This window comes from Chelonia mydas, chromosome 15, assembly GCF_015237465.2.
Source record: "Chelonia mydas isolate rCheMyd1 chromosome 15, rCheMyd1.pri.v2, whole genome shotgun sequence".
Classification (NCBI taxonomy): Eukaryota; Metazoa; Chordata; order Testudines; family Cheloniidae; genus Chelonia; species Chelonia mydas.
Genome location: NC_057856.1, coordinates 27,962,558 through 27,985,266, shown reverse-complemented (window position 1 = coordinate 27,985,266; position 22,709 = coordinate 27,962,558). Strand labels below are relative to the sequence as shown.

General features: G+C 40.2%; 1 protein-coding gene across 6 annotated transcripts in view; it reads left to right on the top strand.

Annotated features, from left to right (window-relative positions):
- HECTD4 (HECT domain E3 ubiquitin protein ligase 4) overlaps positions 1–22,709 on the top strand; it is a 124,483-nt gene that overhangs the window by 17,427 nt on the left and 84,347 nt on the right. For 5 of the 6 annotated variants that reach the window (XM_037879155.2, XM_043529482.1, XM_037879157.2 and 2 more), the window contains exons 2-7: positions 7,983–8,500; positions 11,598–11,687; positions 12,091–12,221; positions 14,808–14,916; positions 16,300–16,438; positions 18,065–18,235. In XM_037879155.2, the coding sequence (XP_037735083.1) occupies positions 7,983–8,500; positions 11,598–11,687; positions 12,091–12,221; positions 14,808–14,916; positions 16,300–16,438; positions 18,065–18,235 (1,158 nt within the window). Of the gene's footprint in view, positions 1–7,982; positions 8,501–11,597; positions 11,688–12,090; positions 12,222–14,807; positions 14,917–16,299; positions 16,439–18,064; positions 18,236–22,709 lie in introns of those variants that run through there. The other variant, XM_043529483.1, reaches the window with a different exon arrangement.

Below are 22,709 nucleotides of genomic sequence, written 5' to 3'. Positions count from 1 at the left end.
TCAGACGTCTGTAACACGAAGGCTTTCAGTTGTATCCCATCTGTGGTAGCACTATGGCCAGAACCAAAGCCCACTGGAGTAAATGGGGAGGGGGATTTCTGTTGACATCAGTGAGCTTTGGATCAGCATGTTTGGTGCTTGTTCTGTCTCAAGAAAATGCTCAGTCTGAGATGCTCTCTAGCCATCACATCTCTCAAGGATAGAGAGCCATGCCAATATTTTCTCATTGTTTCCTTGTTCTCTCTTGTCTGTCTGTATCCATCTGTTGTAAGCTCTTTAGGGCAGAGATTGTCACTTTGTGTTGAAAAGCATCTAGCATAATGGGATCTTGGTCCATGACTAGAGCTCCTGAGGCTACGGTATAACTACTACTACTAATAATAATTCAAGCTCTGTTCCGTGGACATCAACATGTAGGCTTTATCCCCCAATGCTGAGCACCTGGAGGAGTCCGCATTAAAGTCTTGATCCTGGTCAGTCAATTCTGGTCCCAATAACTATGCACCTTTGATGCTTAGGGACTCCTCAACATCATCCCATATAGCAAGCTTTGTTTTCAGAAGGTTGGTTTTGTTCCCCGTGTCTTCACATTGGGAGTTTAAAGAGGACTATTCTGCCTTCAGATGTCACATTTATCTGCTTGTCAAGTCCATGTAAGAGGCCTGTGGAGCCCTGAAGGATTTTGCTCCCCAGTATCTGGATTCTTTCTTTGAGCCAAGAAGTTGCAGCAGTTGAGCCATGAGCTCCATGAGTCTATCCAGCATGGTCCTGTGTTAGCTTTGACATTTAAGAGGTATAAGGAGCTGGAGGAGGCATAGCAAAAGGGGAGGGTACAGACTTCTAGATCTATTTGCTTGTTCTACTACAGACTATAGTAAACAAACTACTGCGTGCATACTCTTCTTAATATACCTGTGCTCTCTTTCAACATTGAATGTCATGGTAATCTGAGCTAGAATATCAAAGCAATCAGTAGAACCCACCAGGTTTCATATGGTTTCAAAATTATTTTGAAAGAAAATCACAAATTGGGCCAGGTTTGCCAAAAAGTGCATGCCCTAAAGGCCCATCAGCACTACAGTGATAACCAATTCAGGGATCCAAAGTTTTTATCAGGTTATGGAAACATGAGACATCTATGCTACAACGTTTAACCATATTAAGGCTCAGTCCCCTGACTCAGTTATAGTTTTAAAGGTAGGGGCTTAGTGAATCTTCCAGCCAACCTGGTTTATGTTTACAGTTTTTTTACAAAATATGGAACCCAGCAAGTTTTTTAAAGTTTTGTGTTTCAGTCAGTAAACATTTTCGATTAGCTCCTTTCAACTTCAATTAAAATCATTGAATTTTACTATAAATTCTCATATGACATCTGTCTGTACTGCAGACATTTTTTATTTTAAAAATCCTATGCAGTGAGCATTTTAACATCTCTCAAAAACAAATAATATAAGTTGCCAAGATGCAAAGTGGCTACAAAATATATGAAAGAAATGACTTTTTCTATAGGCCTTTGCTAACTAATTAAGAAGTTAAAACATCTAAATTTATAGCAGACCACAGTGTCTCCAAACAAATGACATTTGTGTCCAAGATTTACCAAATACAGATTATACCAACAATAGACACTTTGAAAACTATTTATAGATTTATAGATTCCAAGGCCAAAAGGGACCATTGTGATCATTCTAGTCTGACCTCTTGTATAACATCGGCCCTAGAACTTCCCCAAATAATTCCTAGAGCCGATCTTTTAGAAAAACATCCAATCTTGATATAAAAATTGTCAGTGATGGAGACTGTGCCAGGACCCTATTGATAAGTGTCAAGTTATAAAGCCTCTGAATTCCTCTGCAAAAAAGAAATAATTTTGTAGCCAGTTCAAGAAATGCCTTCAGCATTGATACAATTCACTTACAGAACCAGCTGTTTGTTGTGGAATATCAGAAGTACTATTTTTACAGTTCACTCAACTTTCTTATCAATTATTAGTGAATGAGTTGTATTGAGGAATGTGCACAGATGTTACAATATAAGAGCAAGACCAAGCAGATGTGTCCATTTCTGTTTGTGGCTGATAAGGATTCTGAAAATGGCTAGAAGAAGTAAAGCATTCAAGGTAGGGAATTTTATATAAACTGATGCTTCTAAGAGCAAACCAGACACAACCTTTCTAGAAATTTCAGCAGCAAAGCAGTACATCTCTATATTATCAGTGTCCAAATGATAGTCTAATCTGTCAGGTTTCAGAGTAGCAGCTGTGTTAGTCTGTATCCGCAAAAAGAAAAGGAGTACTTGTGGCACCTTGGAGACTAACGAACAAATTTATTTATCTGAGCATAAGCTTTCAGGAGCTACAGCTCACTTCATCAGATGCATGCAGTGGAAAATACAGTGGGGAGATTTATATACACAGAGAACATGAAACAATGGGTGTTGCCCTACACACTGTAACAAGAGTGATCAGGTAAGGTGAGCTATTACCAGCAGGAGAGCGGTGGGGGGGACCTTTTGTAGTGATAATCAAGGTGGGTCAACTGCTGGAAATGGCCCACCTTGATTATCACTACAATAGGTAGTCACCCCCTCCCCCCCCCCCCCACTGGTAATAGCTCACCTTACCTGAAAAAAGAAAAGGAGTACTTGTGGCACCTTAGAGACTAACCAGTTTATTTGAGCATAAGCTTTCGTTAGTCTCTAAGGTGCCACAAGTACTCCTTTTCTTTTTGAGAATACAGACTAACACAGCTGTTACTCTGAAACCTGTCACCTTACCTGATCACTCTTGTTACAGTGTGTATGGTAACACCCATTGTTTCATGTTCTCTTTGTATATAAATCTCCCCACTGTATTTTCCACTGAGTGCATCCGATGAAGTGAGCTGTAGCTCCTGAAAGCTTATGCTCAGGTAAATAAATTTTGTTAGTCTCTAAGGTGCCACAAGTACTCCTTTTCTAATCTGTCACTGATTCTAAGAGGAAAGTAAAGAAACATACCAAAGAAAAGGAGCTGGGGAGTCCTACAAACAGTAGGTAATTCAACTTGATATAAATTGTGTCGGTTTGCAGGGAGAGTCCTTAATTTAGTTGAGAACTAAAAACTGGAAACCTTATGAACTGAAATTCAGAAGCTGTATACTTTATAAACCAAAAGATGTAAGCAGGTGTATGGATGCAAATCCGTATCTAGCAATCCTTAGAGATTTATGACCAGAGACCGTCAAGTAAGCAGTGTTATAAAAAAGATTGAAATTTAGCAAATACTTTGTCATTAGATGTTCACTTCTACAAGTGCCTTGCTCTACTTTGTTCGAAAAAGTAAATTTTCACTTGGTTAATCTTCTGACTTTCAGTCTTTGAAGACTTGGGGACAGATCCTCAACAGGTATAAATCAGCACAGCTCCAATGATGTGAATTAGCATAGCTCTATTAACATCTGCTGAGAATCTGTACCATAATTATTTGCATATAGGAATCAGAGGTAGATTATTGTATAACAACACCAATATAAACCATTCAAGCAATAATTAAAATTTTTCAAACTCCTATTCCTCCCCTTGTTTCCTGCACAGAGACCTTTTCCTGAAAACTGAGGGGAAGAACCCAGTTTTAGTTTTCGATTAGTTAGATTGGTCACTTTCAGTGACCAAAGCTTTTGTCATTTGTAACGACAAGTGTCATTTTAATTGTTAAATTGATCTTTGCTTCAGCTAAGTAGCTCATGTTCTGATCAATTTACTTGCATCCCTAGAGATGTTCAGTTGGCTAGTATGCCATTTGGATTCTTGATTAATTGTGGAATGAAATGTGGTTTCAGATGCTGCCTCAAAGATTACTGCTTTCATATTTATGCACAAATACCAAAAATCTGTGTGACTTTTCCTATGTGGATAAGAAACATGTCTTTGGAGTCTTTTTCAGGTTTGGCTCCACAGTTATGATTTCTTTGATATTTGTGTGCTGAAATCATGTTTTAAAAGAAAATAGTAAACTTGATAAGTTGAGGGTAAGTGCTCCTTCAACTTACCCAGTTATGTTGAATCCTGCTCTGGAGCAGTGGAAAATCTGACCTATTGCAGAGATGATGAGGGTGATCTCTGTAGTCAGTTACTACTTATGCACCCTTCCCTCATCTGACTGATTACAGTAATAAAGTATTAATGTGTGTTTTCCCTGTAAAATGCTTGTGGCCTCCCTGGTTGGTTGCAATGACAAGGGAATGTATCTGAGCCTAGGATGAAACTTATTTTGTAGCTTTAAATGTTGTCACAGGCCATACATGCTTATTAAGCATGAGAAAAGACTACAAAAAGAAAAGGTACTCAACATTTGCTGAGAAGAAAAAGCATGAAATAATTGTTATAAAAATATTTTAAGGCTGACCTTACTCTAAAAATTAGTGTCTGAACAACCTAGCTTTATTAATAAATGGTCTTTCTAGTGCTTATAAGGTGCCATTTAAAATGGGCTAATTCTGAACAATCAAACAGATTTTTAAAAGCTCAGTAACCTGTGGGCACTGCTAAATCAATATATGTAGCAGTCACTTAAGTGTATGCACATAAGATGTCTATTTGGTTAATTATCTCCCAAATCTTTTTAGAATAATCTTTCTTGTTGTTTGTAGATAGCATTCTAAAAATGTACCCTTACAGAAGATACACAAATAGCAAAACGAGGAATTTTTTAGAATAATGAAGATACTTAATGACATTTTTTTCTGTCTGCAAAACGATATTTAAAATAGGAATTTAACGTTTACTTGGAATTAAAGTTAAAAATACCCAATCGCAAGTGTCAGAATAGTTGTGAAGAAATTTCAACTTAAATATTTGATCCTGATCATAAAAATAAATAGCAACAAAACTTGTTCTAATTCTTTGATCTTGCAAAAGCTTGTTTTTGATTTCTTCAGTGGTTTCTTTGTGTAACATGAGATGATTAACATTTTAATAAATTTTAAAGCACAAATTAATGTTTGTGTCACACATATGCACGTTGTATCAGGTTTTATTAAAGCAGAAAAATTACAAAATCAATTATCAAAAACATTCTTCTGGGAAGGAAGAAGTTAAACTGTCCTCCAGCTGTTCAGACACAAAGGACACTTTAGATTAGCGGGTGCATAATTTTTGCTTATTTTTCACAGGTTAGGAATTAAATGGAATTTAAGGCACATGGCTTTCTATTCAACAGCAGTCCAGAGAGCCCTTCCTAAAAATCAGAGGGGTAGCCGTGTTAGTCTGGATCTGTAAAAGTGGCAGACTCCTGTGGCACCTTATAGACTAACAGAGGTATTGGAGCATAAGCTTTTGTGGGTGAATACCCACTTCGTTAGATGCGTGGCTGGAAATTTCCACTACATGCATCCAACGAAGTGAGTATTCACCCACGAAAGCTTATGCTCCAATACGTCTGTTAGTTTATAAGGTGCCACAGGACTCTTTGCCACTCTTCCTAAAAATGTAGCATTTGGGGGGAATTGTGCTGTGACAGATTGTTGGACTGGGAGATCTGATGATCCATGAGGAGATCTTTAAAGCCCTGCAGATCTGCGGATATTTACTTTAGTGGATCGGATGTGGATACAATTTTTGTATCTGCGCAGGGCTCTAGAGATCTTTCCCCTCATGAAGTTGGTCTTCTGAATTAACAAGTTGGAGAGCTTTTGCTATACAGTATATGGCTTGGTATCATTGAGTTGCCCTACTGATCCCCCTTGTAAAGGTCTACGCTCAAAGCCATGTTGTTAAGGCTATCTGTGCTATATAATTTATTCGTTAGTATATAACGTTTTAACTGACCGAAGACAAGATGTTGAGTTTGGGCTGAAATTGAACTTTGATTTGAAAGTTCCACTCAGTCAATCTAAACAGTTTGTCTTCTTTCACTTCCTTTCTTTTCTTCTTCCTCCTTGGTTTTCATTTCATATACATTAATAAGATAATGGAATAGTAATCTGTACTCCGGCATTCTCACTTTGAATCTCATGCTTTAGGTCCACTGAGTGAGTAACTGTGTTTCAAAATAGATACAGACTTTGTTTATAGTCCAGAAAGGCTGGAGAGCGTTCTGAATCAATAGTGCTATACAGGAACTTATAGCTTAGCTAGGCACAATTACGTGTTTAAACCTCATCTGGCACACACTTTGAAGACGCTATTATTTTTGTAGAGCAAAAAAGCAAAACATATTTGATCTAAAAAAATCAAACTAAATGACATAGTGTTTGTCACAGTATCAAAGGAGAACCTAAATAGTAAGCAGGTAATGATTCTTTTGTGTTGCCTGTGACATTTGTCTCGCAAGCATTTAAAAAACAGACAGACAAAAAAAAAAACACCCCAACAATATCTTAGGTGTTTAACCTTTGAGGGGAGCCACCTTTTCTTTGGAAGACCTACTGTTTAAAAATATTATGTTAGTTTTTAGAATTGGTCTTCATTAATGGTTCTTCCTCTTTGCTGCTGCTGTTTGTTACTTTCCATTTGAGAATTCATCCTAGTGAGTTAGAAGTAGAGAGCACTGTGCAGATACAAAATTTGTATCTGCATCCACTCCATGATCTGCAAACATGGTCTGTGGATATAAACTGGGTATCCGCAGATTTGCAGGGCTCTAGTTACAAGCAACACATTTCCTGCATATAAAATTGTTTGACATTTTGGAACAAAATATTATAAAGTATGACAACCTCTAATACAGATTAATAGAGTATTCTACCACGGAGGAGAGCAAATACACAAAGCCTAGCACTTTAGCAATTTAATATAAACAGTATTTATTATAAATGTATTATTCAGTGTAACGTATAGTTTGGTAACTAACATTCTTAGACTGGAAATATTGATATACAAAATTTACTTGCTAATACTTAACCATTAAAATGTATCTTTACTAATGTAAATTCTGTAAGAATTTCATTTTTTTTTTAAATGAACACTTTTATTAGTAAGGCTAAATCCTGCTCACTATATTCAGGTAAAGTAGTTTCACTGACTTCAGTAAGTTTACTCATGAAAATGGTGAATATGACATGTCCTGAAGTGATTTATCTATTCTTGTTCATCATATTTATAAAATTTATCTTTATCTTCCTATTGTATATTCTGTATGCCTATCCTGTAACTTAAAAAACACAAAAGATAAAAGGACTGCCTGTTAATATAATCACCCCTACTCTTAACCCTTTCTCTCCTCAATAGCCTGAGTAAAGAGAGAAGACAATATGGGCTTTGGAGCATTCCTGTGGGCTAATAAATCCAAGGACCTATCACAGAAAATGCTCTGCCAGCAGCTCCCTCTTATTTCTATTGAGGGCATGCCAGCTCAAGTGACTCTGCTGATCTCAGATGTGGTACTGTGTCATATGAGGAAAAGAGATCTATTGTCTCTCATAGAAATAATGGTTTTCTGGCTTAGTACTTGGAAGAATTATCCAAACATTGCTTTCCATCAGGGTTACTTGATTTTGTTGTTCCCACTTTGTTTCACATTTTCTTTGGAAGTGCCAAGATAAAGACACCATTCTCCTCTTAAAAACATCTGATTGTAAGATGTGTGTTTGATGTGACAGCAACTATCAGTGAGGAAGAGAACATGATATTACTGCAAACATTTGAAGCAGATGTAACAGAATAATGGGATAAAAGTGAGATGAATAGCTGGAAAAAAAACTTTGCAGTGGGAGGGAGCTGTTGAAGTTAGAAAATTGGGGGAAGCTCTATCACTTGAAATGTTCTAAAACTGGAGAAAGCACTACAAAATGTACTTCAGGGAATAATTGTGCACTCTTTGGGGCATGGACTTAAGACTTGTTTTCTTTATAAAAATATTCTAACACTTTAGATTGGCATTATGTTTCAGTCTAATATTTAGAAGTTATGTTACATGTATTATGTTGGACTTTGCTTTTTTTAAAGCATTTCTAATAAAAGCAGACATGTTTGCACTAGTAAATGTGACCTTGTTCTCCTCTTAGATTCTAACATTTGAGACTAAGAATCCAACGGAACTAGCTGAGCGTTTGCGTTCTGTATGCGGAAACCAGAGCAACGCCTATGCCCGTCTGCTTGAATACCGTTTAAATGCTTTGCGTGGACTCTGGAATGCCCAGCGCCAGCTAGCCTTGGAAGAACAACATGAACGGGAAAATTCTGGGGATGAAGAAACATTGGCCTTGCTCAAGCGTCAGGGTTTGTTACAGCAACCTGAGCAGGCACCATTTACTTCACGGATGGGACTTCTATTGGTCTTTCCTCTCATTCAGTCTCAAAGTAGAACAGACCCTTCTCTCTGTAACATAACTGCTGAGGTACTGTTGAATTGCCTTCGAGATTGCCAGCCTTTGAGTTTGACTAAGGAACCAGCTGACTGTCTTAATGGAATTGAATCTTTGCTCTGCTCCTGGTTGGAGGAAACATCTGCCTCAGGCCAACAGATTCCATATAAGCAAAAAGAGAATGCTGCTGCTGCCCTTGTTGCCTTGGCCTGTGCAAGGTAAGAAGAATCTATATTAGACACATGTCATGGTTGATGATGGTAGCATGTGTTTGTGCTAAAGAATGGCAGAAATTATAATGTGGTCATGCTGTGGAAAAGCTTTTCATTTTACACTAACCAGTAGTCTCTTCATATTAAAAATTGGTTGGAAAAGATTAAACCAATATGAGAAATATAAATACTTAGGTCATGTGGAAGCAGAAATATTTAGTTTAGGACTGTCTCTTGTCTGTGTGGTTTCCTTTACTGTGTTGAACTCCTCTGTAAGGATGGTTGACACAGGATACTAAACATTCTCTTCATCCTCTTTTAATAAATGGGGAAAGGTTTGTCTGACCTCTCCCTGTGCTCTGTGTCCCTGGTCCTGCAGCTTATTTGTCCTGGGCTTATATAGAGGTCGATGTACTGCAGGAGGTCTTTTTCATTCAATTGCCACTTTATGTAGACAAGCCCTCAGAGGAAGTAGGTTGTGCTAATTCAGTTTTTCTTGGACAAAAAATGGTGTAGGCTAAGACTTTCAAAATTAACCTTTGTTTGTGTGTGTTTGTTTTTGTTTTTTGTCGGTGTCCTACTTCACTTTAAAGGCTTCTGATTTTTAGAGGACTGGTGTTTAGCAATTTCTGAAAATCGTGACCCTCTAATGTACACCAAATCGCTTGTCACATCTGAAAATCTTGACATCAGTTTTTTAAATACTTCTGGGCTGAGATGTTATCTGCCAATTTTAACTGAATAAGGTGCAAAGGTAGAATTATAAACCCAAGAAATGTATGTTTTATAATGGAAACTAGCAAATGGTTAGAGAAGTGTTATCAGGTGATGTTGTAATAGGTTTCTTTATAAAGGCTACCTGTGGAAAAAGACTGATGTAGTTTGACCTGCTGGCTTATAGGTAGACTGAATTTGAATACGAACACCATATTTTTTTACTATATCTTTCAAATTCCGTCTGCTTTGAATAATAGCCTTCTACATAAAGTGTATTTGGCCAGCTTTAGGAAGGATTAGCTGAGGTAAACTCATGATATTTTTTTAAAAATTACTTTGATCTGAACCGATTGATAAACTGGGCTCAAGCAAACAGTATGAGTTTTAATAAGTCCAAATGTAAAATTATACATCTAGGAACAAAGAATGGGAGACTTTCTCCTGGGAAGCAGTGACTCTTAAAAAGACTTGAGGACCATGGTGGAAAATCAGTTGAACATGAGCTCCTAGTGCGACATAGTGGCCAAAATGGCTAATGTGATCCTCGGATGTATAAGTAGGAATCCTGAGTAGGAGTAGGAAGGTTATATTACCTCTATATTTGGCACTGATGCGACAACTACTGGAATACTGTTTCCCATTCTGGTGTCTGCAATTCAAGAAGCATGCGATAAATTGGAGCGGGTTCAGAGAAGAGCCACGAGGGTGATTAAAAGATTGGAAAACTTGCCTTATAGTGATAGACTCCAGAAACTCAATCTGTTTTGCTTAACCAAGAGAAGATTAAGGAGGTTGGGGAAGAGATTTGATTCTAGTCTAGAAGTACCTGTATGGGGGAACAAAACTTTGAGAATGGGTTCTTCAGTCTAGTTGACAAAGTTATAATAAGTGCTGGGAGTTGAAGCTAGACAAATTCACACTAGAAATAAAGCACAATTAACCACTGGAACACCTTGCCAGTGATGTAGAATACACCTTGGTAATTTTAAAATCAAGATTGAATCTTTTTCTAAAAGATCTGCTGTAATTGAAACAAATTAATTCAGGGAATTCCTATGCAGAGTTACACAGGAGGTCAGATTAGAATACCACAGTAGTATCATCAGGGTTTATAATCTATTAAATGCATTAAATAAAATGTACGTGACAAATAACATTGCTCCAGTTGGGGGTCAGTTGTTGCTATCTGGCATATCTAAGTTATTATCAAAAGGCATTCATATTGTCTTTGTGAATTTAAATGGTTAAAGGAACCAAATTAACTAGCATTGAATTGAAGATCATCTTCTTTGCTTGTCTTTGCAAAGTTATCTACATAATGCTACCTACAGTGTTATAAGAACAGGAGTACTTGTGGCACCTTAGAGACTACAGTGTCATAGTATTTCGAGTTTTGTGTTTACCTACAAAAGCTATGCACTCCTCCATGCATTGGGCACCATTTAGAAAGAAAGAGGCCTTTGAAAGGAGACTGCTATTGATAATCCTCTTTCAATTCTGGGTGCTTCATTTTCCTAAGGATATAAAAGCAATGGGATGAATATTGTTTTAAAAAACTGATAAAAATTCTTGGGGGGAAATAGAAATTGAGCATTTCAAAGAGGGAATGCTAAAAGACTGTCAACGATTAGAGGCTTTTTCCAGGGCGTAGCACTACTAAAGTTTTGTACAAAACTAATGTAATCTGCTTTCTTAGTTTCTATATGGACCTGCAAGTTAAACATTTTGTAGAAGCTACTAAAGAGAGCCCCTTCAGTTGGGGAAGAACCCATTATAAGAAAATTTTGGTAGTGGCCTAAACAATTAAGAGAGATCTACTGTTCAACTTCTTTGACAAACACTTGCAAGTGTATACCCCAAGTTCTATTTCCTAGTCTTGAGATTTTTAAATTCCTGTTAAGGATAATCAATTGCAGAAAGTACTTGACTATCCCTTTGAAGCCTTCATTTGCAACACTTATAAACCAAATATAGTCCTTCAGGCTGCATAGACTTCATTATTGTTCTTAAATTATGAATAAAAAGAATCTAAGATGCTCTAAAGGTGATTCCCAGTTGCCCTATCTTGTATATTGTTTATGGAGCTGCCTGTGGCAGCTGATGCCCAAAATAAGAAGTGGATTCAGAGCTGGCAGTTAGATAACATCCTTCCCTCTGTCCCCTCTTTGTTTGTGTTACCCCAGAGTGGGATGGAAATAATCCAGAAGAAGGATGCAAACAGGAAAGAAGTTGGCTTATTGAGAGTGAAAATATCATTGAGGTTTTACAACAAGTTGTCGCTGGACATTGTGTCTTAAATGTCTGTTGTCCTTTGTTGCCTTGCATACAAATTAGTGTATTTTCCATGAACAAAGACTTCTAACTCTTATTTTAATTATTTTCCTAGGGGATCACTGAAAACTTTTGTTCACACAGTCCATCTATTACAGAAACAGACAGACCTGGGATCCTTGCCTGTGGCTGATATATTGTACAGGTGGGTAATAACTTTTCTAATTGTAGCTCTTTTGCATCAACCTTGAAAATATGTAAATATTCCAGATAAAAGATCAGTCTCAAAATGTGATCCATCGACACATCCAAGACTTTATAGTTCCTAAAATGAAAATTTGGAAGCCCTAGGAAAAATTGGAAATCTGGTTAATTGAGGAAGGATAATGATAAAAGGCTAATTCTCAAGGTATGTTAATTTTTTAAAAATTAAATGACTAAAGTTCCCTTAAAATGGCTTAATTATGAACTGTAACATAGAGATAAGAAATTTCCCATTTGAAAAATATCTTTAATCTTAATTTTCAAGCTGGTTAATTGTTGCTTTTATTATTACTCTGAAAACATTTTCTTTATGTATCTTGCTCTGTATTCTTTTTGGTTTAAAGGTTGCTGCTTCTGGAAGGCGGGCCTGGATCTCCCTCCTGTTTGCTTGGGGGAAAACACATGGTATCTTGGGGGTTTGAAGATATGTTACCTGCACCTGATGCCAACAGTGGCTCCAGCTCTGAAAACAAAGGTGAAGAGTTTGTTTTATGACTATACTAACGTCACTTAAGAGGATCAGATTTTTTTTTGCATTGATAGTAGAGTATTTTTTTTCTATATCTAAAGCTTTAGAATTTGAGAAGTTCTTTTTCTTTCTGTTGGAAAGAGTATAAAAGCAGTCACGAGGCATAACAAAGAGAACACATGGGGCCATGTTTTTCAGAAGATAGCATAACTGGGCATCTATAGGAACATGCAAGCACCTGTTATATCTGCAAACTCCCACGTTTGTGCAAGAAGATGGCTATGTAGGCACCCAGTTTTCCAACTTGCACATTCAAAAACAGACTAATGGGCATGGACTTAGTTTTATAGGCAGCCTGTTATTACTGGGTCATCTTTGTAAAATAGACCAGTAGTACACAATCATGTAAACTTGATGGAGATGGGTACATGAGTGAATAGTGCTTCCTTTAGTTGCTTTTTTTTTTTTTTTTTTTTTTGAGTAGGGGGTTAACTGGAAGAAACGAGTCCACTTATATTAAAATTAATAAAGTTTTAGCTGGCTAAAGGGACGTTTTAAATCTGCATATTCATGTAGTGCAATGGATTGTATCACTTTACTAAACACTAGCTATTGGCTTCACTGTATGGGTACAACTCAGTTACTGGTGAGGACTGAATGTCATTTTTAAACATGGTTAGTGATCTGGGGTATAAATTTAGGATACTATCGAGCAATATGCATAGCAGAACTCATTGATTTCAATGGGAATTTTGCACAAAGATTAAATTGAAGATAATTTTTATAACAGAACTTTTTGTTTTTTGTCTAATGCATTATTGTCACATTTAGCATCTATTAATGGGAAAGTGATTAACTTTAGGACTGCCAATGTTTCTGTCCTTTCTCTTCCTTACCCATCCTCCTCTGCTCTCAATTATCTCTTTCTGTGCCTCTCCTGTTCTTTGCTCTGTATTTCCTTGCCTGCAGCCATTCCCACCACTTCCCTAATTCTGTTGCTATAAAGATAAGCAATGAAATAGTTAATGTTGGTGTTGAAGTGTCATCAGACTTCAGTTGACATATCAGTGAGATCACTGGAGATGAAAGGAATTCACACCTCTGAGTCATTGTGTCAGCTTGCCTACAGACTCAGGAAGACAAATATATTGGTTTACACTCTATGCATGTTTGGAAGCTTATGTTTGCAACCATGAGGACTAGGAAGTTACTTGTTCTGAAAAAAATGAAAGCTTAGATTCTGTGATCTGAGTATGTAATGTGAACTACCTAAATACATTAAGTGGGCTGGTTATTTGACATCCCTGCATTAATATTATATCTTGCGTGCCATACATGTATCTTTGCAGCCAGATTTTTCCATTCTCCCCAACCACCCTCTTACCCCCATACCTTTTTTTGCTTGCTTGTTAGTTTTCTACTTCTGACGTAGATGAGTTAAAAGGTTTGGTAGAGATCTCATCCTCCTTGATCAAAGATCTTTCTCTCTCAATTAACAAAGATCTGAGAAACAAACGTCTAGATGTAAGAGCAATACTGAGTTCCACTAGCATTTACTGGCACCAACAATTATATCTTAAATGCACTGGGTTAGATTTTTTTTCACACAGTTACAGATGGTATGTTAAGGTTACAGTGGTGGTCTTGAGCAGAAAAGCGTGCCATATTCATAAACCTTGGGTGTTATCTCCCTTTCCAATATGCTGATGTGTGAGCAACAGTAGCCTCCTCTTGATACCCTAGAAACAGGAGTTAAATCCTTCTATTCTTTTCAAGCAAAACCAAAGAAAATGGTTTTTTTGCTCCATTATAACCTTCAGAAAGTATTGAATAGAAAATTATGTTTAAAATGTATTATAAGGAATAATTTTAGATTCTGGCAGTGAAGGTAAAGCATTTTCATCTGAAATGAGTCCTGTTGATGATGTCTTATTACTGAGCACGGTTAAATGCAGCGTTCTGACTTGCACCGTAGCCAGGCTTGAATAGTGTGCGGCCAGAAATGTGCAGGGGCTCTCTGATCCTGTCCTGAACTCTCAGCCAGAACACATGGGGGGTGTTAAGATTAGACCTTAAACTCTGAGCCGTGTTGCATAACAGGTAAGAAAGCAATACAGAGATAGGGAACTTCTCAAGTGTATATCATCCATATCTGAGAAACCAGATCATTACTACCTGATGCCATTTTGCATACTTGATTGAGCAGCTGGGTGCATGTTACACTGTTCTCGTTCAAGTTGCTTGGAAGCACTTCACATTGTTTGTATAATTTATTTCATATTTTAATATATGTACATTAGCAGTGTGGGGAAATTGTAAATACACGGTTATGCATAACTGGGTACAGTCATGGTAGAGTGCCTGCTAAAATGGGGCATTGGTCCTTGATTGGTCATCTTAGAAGTGACTGTAATACAAATAATAATTTATATATAAATATAAACTTTACCTCTTCTGACTAGAGAAGAAGAGGAACTCTCATTGGTTTTCAGTCAGTGTCCTAAGAGCTGCAGTGACACATTCATTTTAGATAACCATTGTAGCTCTGCTGTCCGTAAAAGGTCTCCACTCAATGCTTCCTTCCTATTTCAGATGCAGACTTAGGGCGCTGTCTTGCAGCAGATGGACTTTATCTTTATACAACTAATTCAGTAGGCAGAGGAGTAAGCAAATTAGGATCTGGATTACACGGTACTTTACGGTAAGCCACAGTATTGTGATATTTCTGCCTTTGCAGATCTATTATCCTGTCTAGATAAATCTTTGTTATCAGAGGACCTGATATGCATATGAAGCATCTAATATTTTGTTCACTAAATCATTTTTCAGTGATTCAGATTTAGTGATTTTGATTTCCCCCCTTCTTATACTGAAAATTACTGCCATTAAATATCTTCCTCGTCTAACATGGCCCATATTTTGAGATGTTTTCCTTTATAGAATATTGTAGGCATAAATTTATTCTTCCCTGGGAGCAGTTGACTGTGGCAAGTGGGACAGCCTCTGTACCTAGGGAACGAGACTGACTGAGCGACACCAAGAAGCTTCTCTTTCTTCTCCCCTCCCTCCTCCCCCTCCCGGGTCTCTGATATCCGTTGGCCAGATGGATCAAGGGGAGCTCATTCACCAGCACTCACCAGCTACCAGGATTTAACCTGTGTCAGGGGCCACATGGAGCTCTTTTGACTCTGTTCCAGTACCCCCACCCTGAGCTAGGCCTGGGAATCTGGCCTGACTGGTACTGCGAGACTAGCCAGTCACCCATTTGGGAGTCAGGAAGGAATTTTTTTCTCCCATGAGCCAATTGGCAGAGGATGAAGGAATTTTTCCTCTTCCTCACAGCACCTTCAAGCCACAGTAGGCTGAGTAAGAATACCTTAGTACCTAAATGAGGTACTTGGTTGAGTTATGAATTCATTCATGAATTCAACTTGCGGCCCTTTTCCAGTGGAGTTGAAAGGATAAAATGAATGGTTCCCAGAGGTAAAAAACCTGGGATTTTGGTGGTGGCCTTGGGCTCATGGGATAGGGTGAGTCCTTCATGGGTTGAGGTCCTGTTCCTTCTGTACCCTCCATCCCCCTCGTGGAGGGGTGGGTGGTTGGACTCGGAATGAGCTGAGCCCTGAGGAGAGCCTACCCCGAGTTACTGTTTATACAGTGGGGTTACAGGGCTCCTACATTGGAACCAATGAAATGCCGGTATAGGAGAGTATCGATGATGGGCAGGTAGTGCCCCTTTCTTGTGTTTAAGTTTAGTAAAAGTTGTGGCCTGCTGCTTAAAATCCATCCATCTCATTTCACCACCATGTCCGCATCAAACCTTGGTAGTTAAGAATTTATATCTCCTACGTTACAAATTTCAGTCCTGTGCAATTCACAATACAAATTATTAGCACAGATGTGACTTGTTCTCTCTCTTCATTCTTTCCTTGCTTATGATTCTTGAATCTTCAGAGTCTTCACGTGCTTAAAACCACTATGTTAAATAGATACATGGATTTGTAGCTAGGTTCAAATAAAGCTCAAGAAATGTTTGAAAAGGTGCAGCGTATTTAAAGATTGTAATGTCTTGCTTTTTCCCCAGAGGCTTTGTATACTGTCGTAATGAGGAGTTGGAGACTGGATGGGTTGCTTTTGGCAATGGCAAACTTCTTCATCGGCCTGTCTCTTTTGATAATAAGCCTCACTCCCTTTTCCAGGTCATTGACCAGAATACCCTTCAGGTAAAAAACAAAACAAAAAACAACCTACCAAAACCCTCATGTCTTTATTTCATAATATAGTAAGGAAACGTTCTTAAATTGTCAAAAATAATAATACTGATGTACTTTCAGCAAAATTTCTAATTTAAATTTAATTAGTTCTCTTGTGGTGGGAGTTTGCTTTTTCCCTTCATGAAACTGCTTCTGCAGATCCCCACTGATAGAGTTGCATGTCTGTGACGAAGTGGGAATGTTCTTAATGTTTTCTCTGAATACTGTGTGGGTGCCTCAGTTTCCCCTATGCAGTTCTTAGTATCCAGGTGGTGGGATAAGGGTGTGTGATTGTGGCAGACCCCTAGAGGGCCAGTGTGATGGTGTCTGCACAAAGAATGGCCGACACCCTGTCTTCTGGGAACTGATGGCCTGGGCCCCTCCTCTGCAAAGGTGCCAACTGAAGGTGTTGGAGAACAAAGAGATCAGGTGGCCTCCTGGCCCGGGAAAGAGACAGAGGAGAGGAGGGGCTGGAGAGTTTGAGTTTGGAGCTGGCTGGGGAAATGGGGGGAGGCTCAGATGGGGCTCTGGTCTCCCTGCCTCCCAAGACGGACCTGACTGAGGGATCCTGTTCTCTGTACCTACAAGCTCTGTTTTAGACCATGTTCCTGTCGTCTAATAAACCTTGTGTTTTACTGGCTGGCTGAGTGTCACGTCTGACTGTGGAATTGGGTGCATGACCCACTGGCTTCCCCAGGAGCCCCGCCTGTGCGGACTCACTGTGGGAAGCGCACGGTGTGGACGGGGGGATGCTGAATGCTCCGAGGTCAGCCCCAGGAAGGTCGAAGTTGTGTAAGCTTCTTGCCCTGGGGAGAGGAGGCTTCCCCAGAGTCCTGACTGGCTTCGTATGGAGTAGTTCCAGAGCATCGCCCGGTGACTCCGTGACAATGTCATGCCTCACAAACCATCTTACAAGTTACATTGTGTTACAGTGTTTATGCGCACACATCGCAAATTAATAGTATTTTAAAACAAAGCAAAATGATCTTTATCTTTAAACCAAATATATTTAGAGCCCCCGATGCCTCCATTTTTCTTAGTACAAAAATGGTTGGCACCTTCACTTCTTGCTATAATTGTGTTTTGCAGACGAGCAACTATCCCTCTTGACAATGTTTTTCCATTGTGGTTTAAAGAAGTTTCACTGAAGAATAAGGAGTAAGGCTGTTTGTCTGTTTCCAGCCATATACAATGTTTCCTCAAATTAAGTGTTTGGATTCCTCATTAAATGAGTTTCCTTCCAGAATTTTGAGCAGAGATTTCAGTAAAGTAGGGTAAAGCAGATAACTATATTAATATTTACATTTTTCTAATGGTACTACATACATTTTTCAGCAATTTGAAACCATGATCGTTTGTCTATTTTTAGATGGATAACTGTGTCTTGCTAGCATAGAATTTGTTAATGTACAATACATCTATTTAGCAAACTGCATTCTCCCTCAAATCATAGCAAATTATAACTAGATAAGTAAGCATAATGAGCCTTGCTCTAGAATAACTAAAAAAACTCACTTTTTAAATTAATAATCTGAAGAACAGCTTCAAAATGTGAACTGGACTCTCCTTCTTTCTTGCTTTCCTACTGATCTCTAGGTATGTCACATACTCCCCATGCCAGTAAATCACTTCCCAGTTGGCAGTACTATGACCACAGTACATCTTTCTTCAGATGGTACCTATTTCTACTGGATCTGGTCTCCTGCAAGCCTGAATGAAAAAACACCAAAGGGACACTCTGTCTTTATGGATATTTTTGAACTTGTAGTAAGTGTATTTTCAATTACATTAGCAATTTGTGTGTTTATTTGTAGCAGACTTAGTTTATTGACATGAATAACACTTCTTAAAATAGTAACATGTAATAAAGTTACTGGATATGTTTATTGTTCATTTGAGTGCTAGTACGTAACTTCAGGAATGCAGTTAAAACATTACAAGCAGTTGACATAGTGTTTAACAGGATGAAAAGCCGTACTATAAAATCTGCACTTCCAAGGGACATTCCAATATTGCAGGCTTGTTTGTAACATGTGGTGTTAGTGATTTTAGTGTAAGTGCCTCGTACTAAGTGGAGATTGCTTACTCTGTATTATTGTTTTCTATTAAAATGATCTTATTTAATTTTAAGTTGTGTATGTAAGGCTAAAAAAGTGCACTTTATCACTCAAGTCTATAAATTTTGTACTGATTTTTTTTTTATTTAAATTTTGGAGCTATATATGACAACAGTTTGAATTCCTTTCCTCTCAACAGCTCCTATACATCTTTGGTTGATTCTCTTGAGGTGCCGAAGAAATGTTAAAAATGTAATACTCAGGTTTAAACCTTGCATGTAATTGCTGATATTTATTTAAATGACAGTCTCCAGCAGTTTAAACAACTTCAGTCCTATAGAAGTTGAAACCACATTAATTTATTAATTTTTTTTGGCATTGGTACAACTCTTAGCCCTGGTCTACACTAGGAGTTGAGGTCGAATTTAGCAGCGTTAAATCGATTTAACCCTGCACCCGTTCACACGACGAAGCCCTTTTTTTCGACTTAAAGGGCTCTTAAAATCGATTTCCTTTCTCCGCCCCCGACAAGGGGATTAGCGCTGAAATCGGCCTTGCTGGGTCGAATTTGGGGTACTGTGGATGCAATGTAGACGGTACTGGCCTCTGGGAGCTATCCCAGAGTGCTCCATTGTGACCGCTCTGGACAGCATTCTCAACTCAGATGCACTGGCCAGATAGACAGGAAAAGGCCCGTGAACTTTTGAATTTCATTTCCTGTTTGGCCAGCGTGGCAAGCTGCAGGTGAGTGCAGAGCTCATCAGCAGAGGTGACTGTGCAGAGCTCATCAGCACTCATCAGCAGAGGTGACTGTGCAGAGCTCGTCAGCACTCATCAGCAGAGGTGACTGTGCAGCGCTCATCAGCAGAGGTGACCATGATGGAGTCCTAGAATCGCAAAAGAGCTCCAGCATGGACCGAACGGGAGGTACGGGATCTGATCGCTGTATGGGGAGAGGAATCCGTGCTATCAGAACTCCATTCCAATTTTTGAAATGCCAAAACATTTGTCAAAATCTCCCAGGGCATGAAGGACAGAGGCCATAACAGGGACCCGAAGCAGTGCCACGTGAAACTTAAGAAGCTGAGGCAAGCCTACCAGAAAACCAGAGAGGCAAATGGTCACTCCAGATCAGAGCCCAAAACATGCCGCTTCTATGATGAGCTGCATGCCATTTTAGGGGGTTCAGCCACCACTACCCGAGCCGTGTTGTTTGACTCCTTCAATGGAGATGGAGGCAACATGGAAGCAGGTTTTGGGGACGAGGAAGATGATGATGACGATGATGAGGTTGTAGATAGCTCACGGCAAGCAAGCGGAGAAACCGGTTTTCCCGACAGCCAGGAACTGTTTCTCACCCTGGACCTGGAGCCAGTACCCCCCGAACCCACCCAAGGTTGCCTCCCAGACCTGCCAGGCAGAGAAGGGACCTCTGGTGAGTGTACCTTTTTTAAATAGTATACATGGTTTAAAAGCAAGCGTGTTTAATGATTAATTTACCCTGGCATTCGCAGCCAGTACAGCTACTGGAAAAGTCTGTTAACGTGTCTGGGGATGGAGCGGAAATCCTCCAGGGACATCTCCATAAATTTCTCCTGGATGTACTCCCGAAGCCTTTGCAAAAGGTTTCTGGGGAGGGCAGCCTTAGTCCGTCCACCATGGTAGGACACTTTACCACGCCAGGCCAGTAGCACATAATCAGGAATCATTGCAGAACAAAGCATTGCAGTGTATGTTTGCGGGCGTTCAAACAACATCCGTTCTTTATCTCTCTGTTATCCTCAGGAGAGTGATATCATTCATGGTCACCTGGTTGAAATATGGTGCTTTTCTTAAGGGGACATTCAGAGGTGGCTGTTCCTGCTGGGCTTTTTGCCTGTGGCTGAACAGAAATGTTCCCCGCTTTTAGCCACGGGAAGGGGGAAGGGGTTAGCCACGTGGTGGGGGGAGGCAAAATGTGACCTTGTAACGAAAGCATGTGCTATGTATATAATGTTAACAGCAAGGTTTACCGTGAAAGAGTGTAGCCATTGTTCTAGAAAATGTGTCTTTTTAAATACTACTGTCCCCTTTTTTTTTTTCCTCCACCAGCTGCATGTGTTTCAAGGATCACAGGATCTTCTCCTTCCCAGAGGCTAGCGGAGATTAGAAGGTGAAAAAAACGTACTCGCGATGAAATGTTCTCTGAGCTCATGCTGTCCTCCCACACTGACAGAGCACAGACGAATGTGTGGAGGCAGACAATGTCAGAGTGCAGGAAAGCACAAAATGACCGGGAGGCGAGGTGGTGGGCTGAAGAGAGTAAGTGGCAGGCTGAAGAGAGGGCTGAAGCTGAAAGGTTGTGGCAGCGTGATGAGAGGAGGCAGGACTCAATGCTGAGGCTGCTGGAGGATCAAACTAATATGCTCCAGTGTATGGTTGAGCTGCAGGAAAGGCAGCAGGAGCACAGACCGCCGCTACAGCCCCTGTGTAACCAACCGCCCTCCTCCCCAAGTTCCATAGCTTCCTCCCCCGACGCCCAAGAACGTGGGGGGGGGCCTCCGGCCACTGCACCTCAGAGGATTGCCCAAGCAACAGAAGGCTGGCATTCAATAAGTTTTAAAGTTTTAAACTTTTAAAGTGCTGTGTGGCCTTGTCCTTCCCTCCTCCACCACCCCTCCCGGTGCTTCCCTCCTCCACCACCCCTCCTGGGCTACCTTGGTAGTTATCCCCCCTATTTGTGTGATGAATTAATAAAGAATGCATGAATGTGAAGCAACACTGACTTTATTGCCTCTGTGAGCGGTGATCGAAGGGAGGAGGGGAGGGTGGTTAGCTTACAGGGAAGTAGAGTGAACCAAGGAAGGGGGGTCATCAAGGAGAAACAAACAGAACTTTCACACCGTAGCCTGGCCAATCAGGAAACTGGTTTTCAAAGCTTCTCTGATGCGCAGCGCGCCCTGCTGTGCTCTTCTCACCACCCTGGTGTCTGGCTGCGTGTAACCAGCAGCCAGGTGATTTGCCTCAACCTCCCACCCCGCCATAAACGTCTCCCCCTTACTCTCACAGATATTGTGGCGCGCACAGCAAGCAGTAATAACAGTGGGAATATTGGTTTCCCTGAGATCTAACCGAGTCAGTAAACTGCGCCAGCGTGCTTTTAAATGTCCAAATGCACATTCTACCACCATTCTGCACTTGCTCAACCTGTAGTTGAACAGCTCCTGACTACTGTCCAGGCTGCCTGTGTATGGCTTCAGGAGCCATGGCATTAAGGGATAGGCTGGGTCCCCAAGGATAACTATAGGCATTTCAACATCCCCAACGGTTATTTTCTGGTCTGGGAATAAAGTCCCTTCCTGCAGCTTTTGAAACAGACCAGAGTTCCTGAAGATGCGAGCGTCATGTACCTTTCCCGGCCATCCCACGTTGATGTTGATGAAACGTCCCTTGTGATCCACCAGTGCTTGCAGCACTATTGAAAAGTACCCCTTGAGGTTTATGTACTCGCCGGCTTGGTGCTTCGGTGCCAAGATAGGGGTATGGGTTCTGTCTATGGCTCCACCACAGTTAAGGAATCCCATTGCAGCAAAGCCATCCACTATGATCCGCACATTTCCCAGGGTCGCTACCCTTGATATCAGCAGATCTTTGATTGCATTGGCTACTTGCATCACAGCGGCCCCCACAGTAGATTTGCCCACTCCAAATTGATTCCCGACTGACCGGTAGCTGTTTGGCGTTGCAAGCTTCCACAAGGCTATTGCCACTCGCTTCTCAACTGTGAGGGCTGCTTTCATCTTGGTATTCTTGCACCTCAGGGCAGGGGAAAGCAAGTCACAAAGTTCCATGAAAGTGCCCTTACGCGTGCGAAAGTTTTGCGGCCACTGGGAATCGTCCCTGACCCGCAACACTATGCAGTCCCACGAGTCTGTGCTTGTTTCCCGGGCCAAGAATCGGCATTCCACCTCATGAACCTGCCCCATTAGCACCATGATGCCCACATTGCCAGGGCCTGTGCTTTGAGAGAAGTCTGTGTCCATGTCCTCATCACTCTTGTCACAATGCTGATGTCGCCTACTCACCCAGTTTCGCTTTGCCAGGTTCTGGTGCTGCATATACTGCTGGATAATGCGCATGGTATTTAATGCGCTCCTAATTGCCAAAATGATCTGAGCGGGCTCCATGCTTCCTGAGCTATGGTG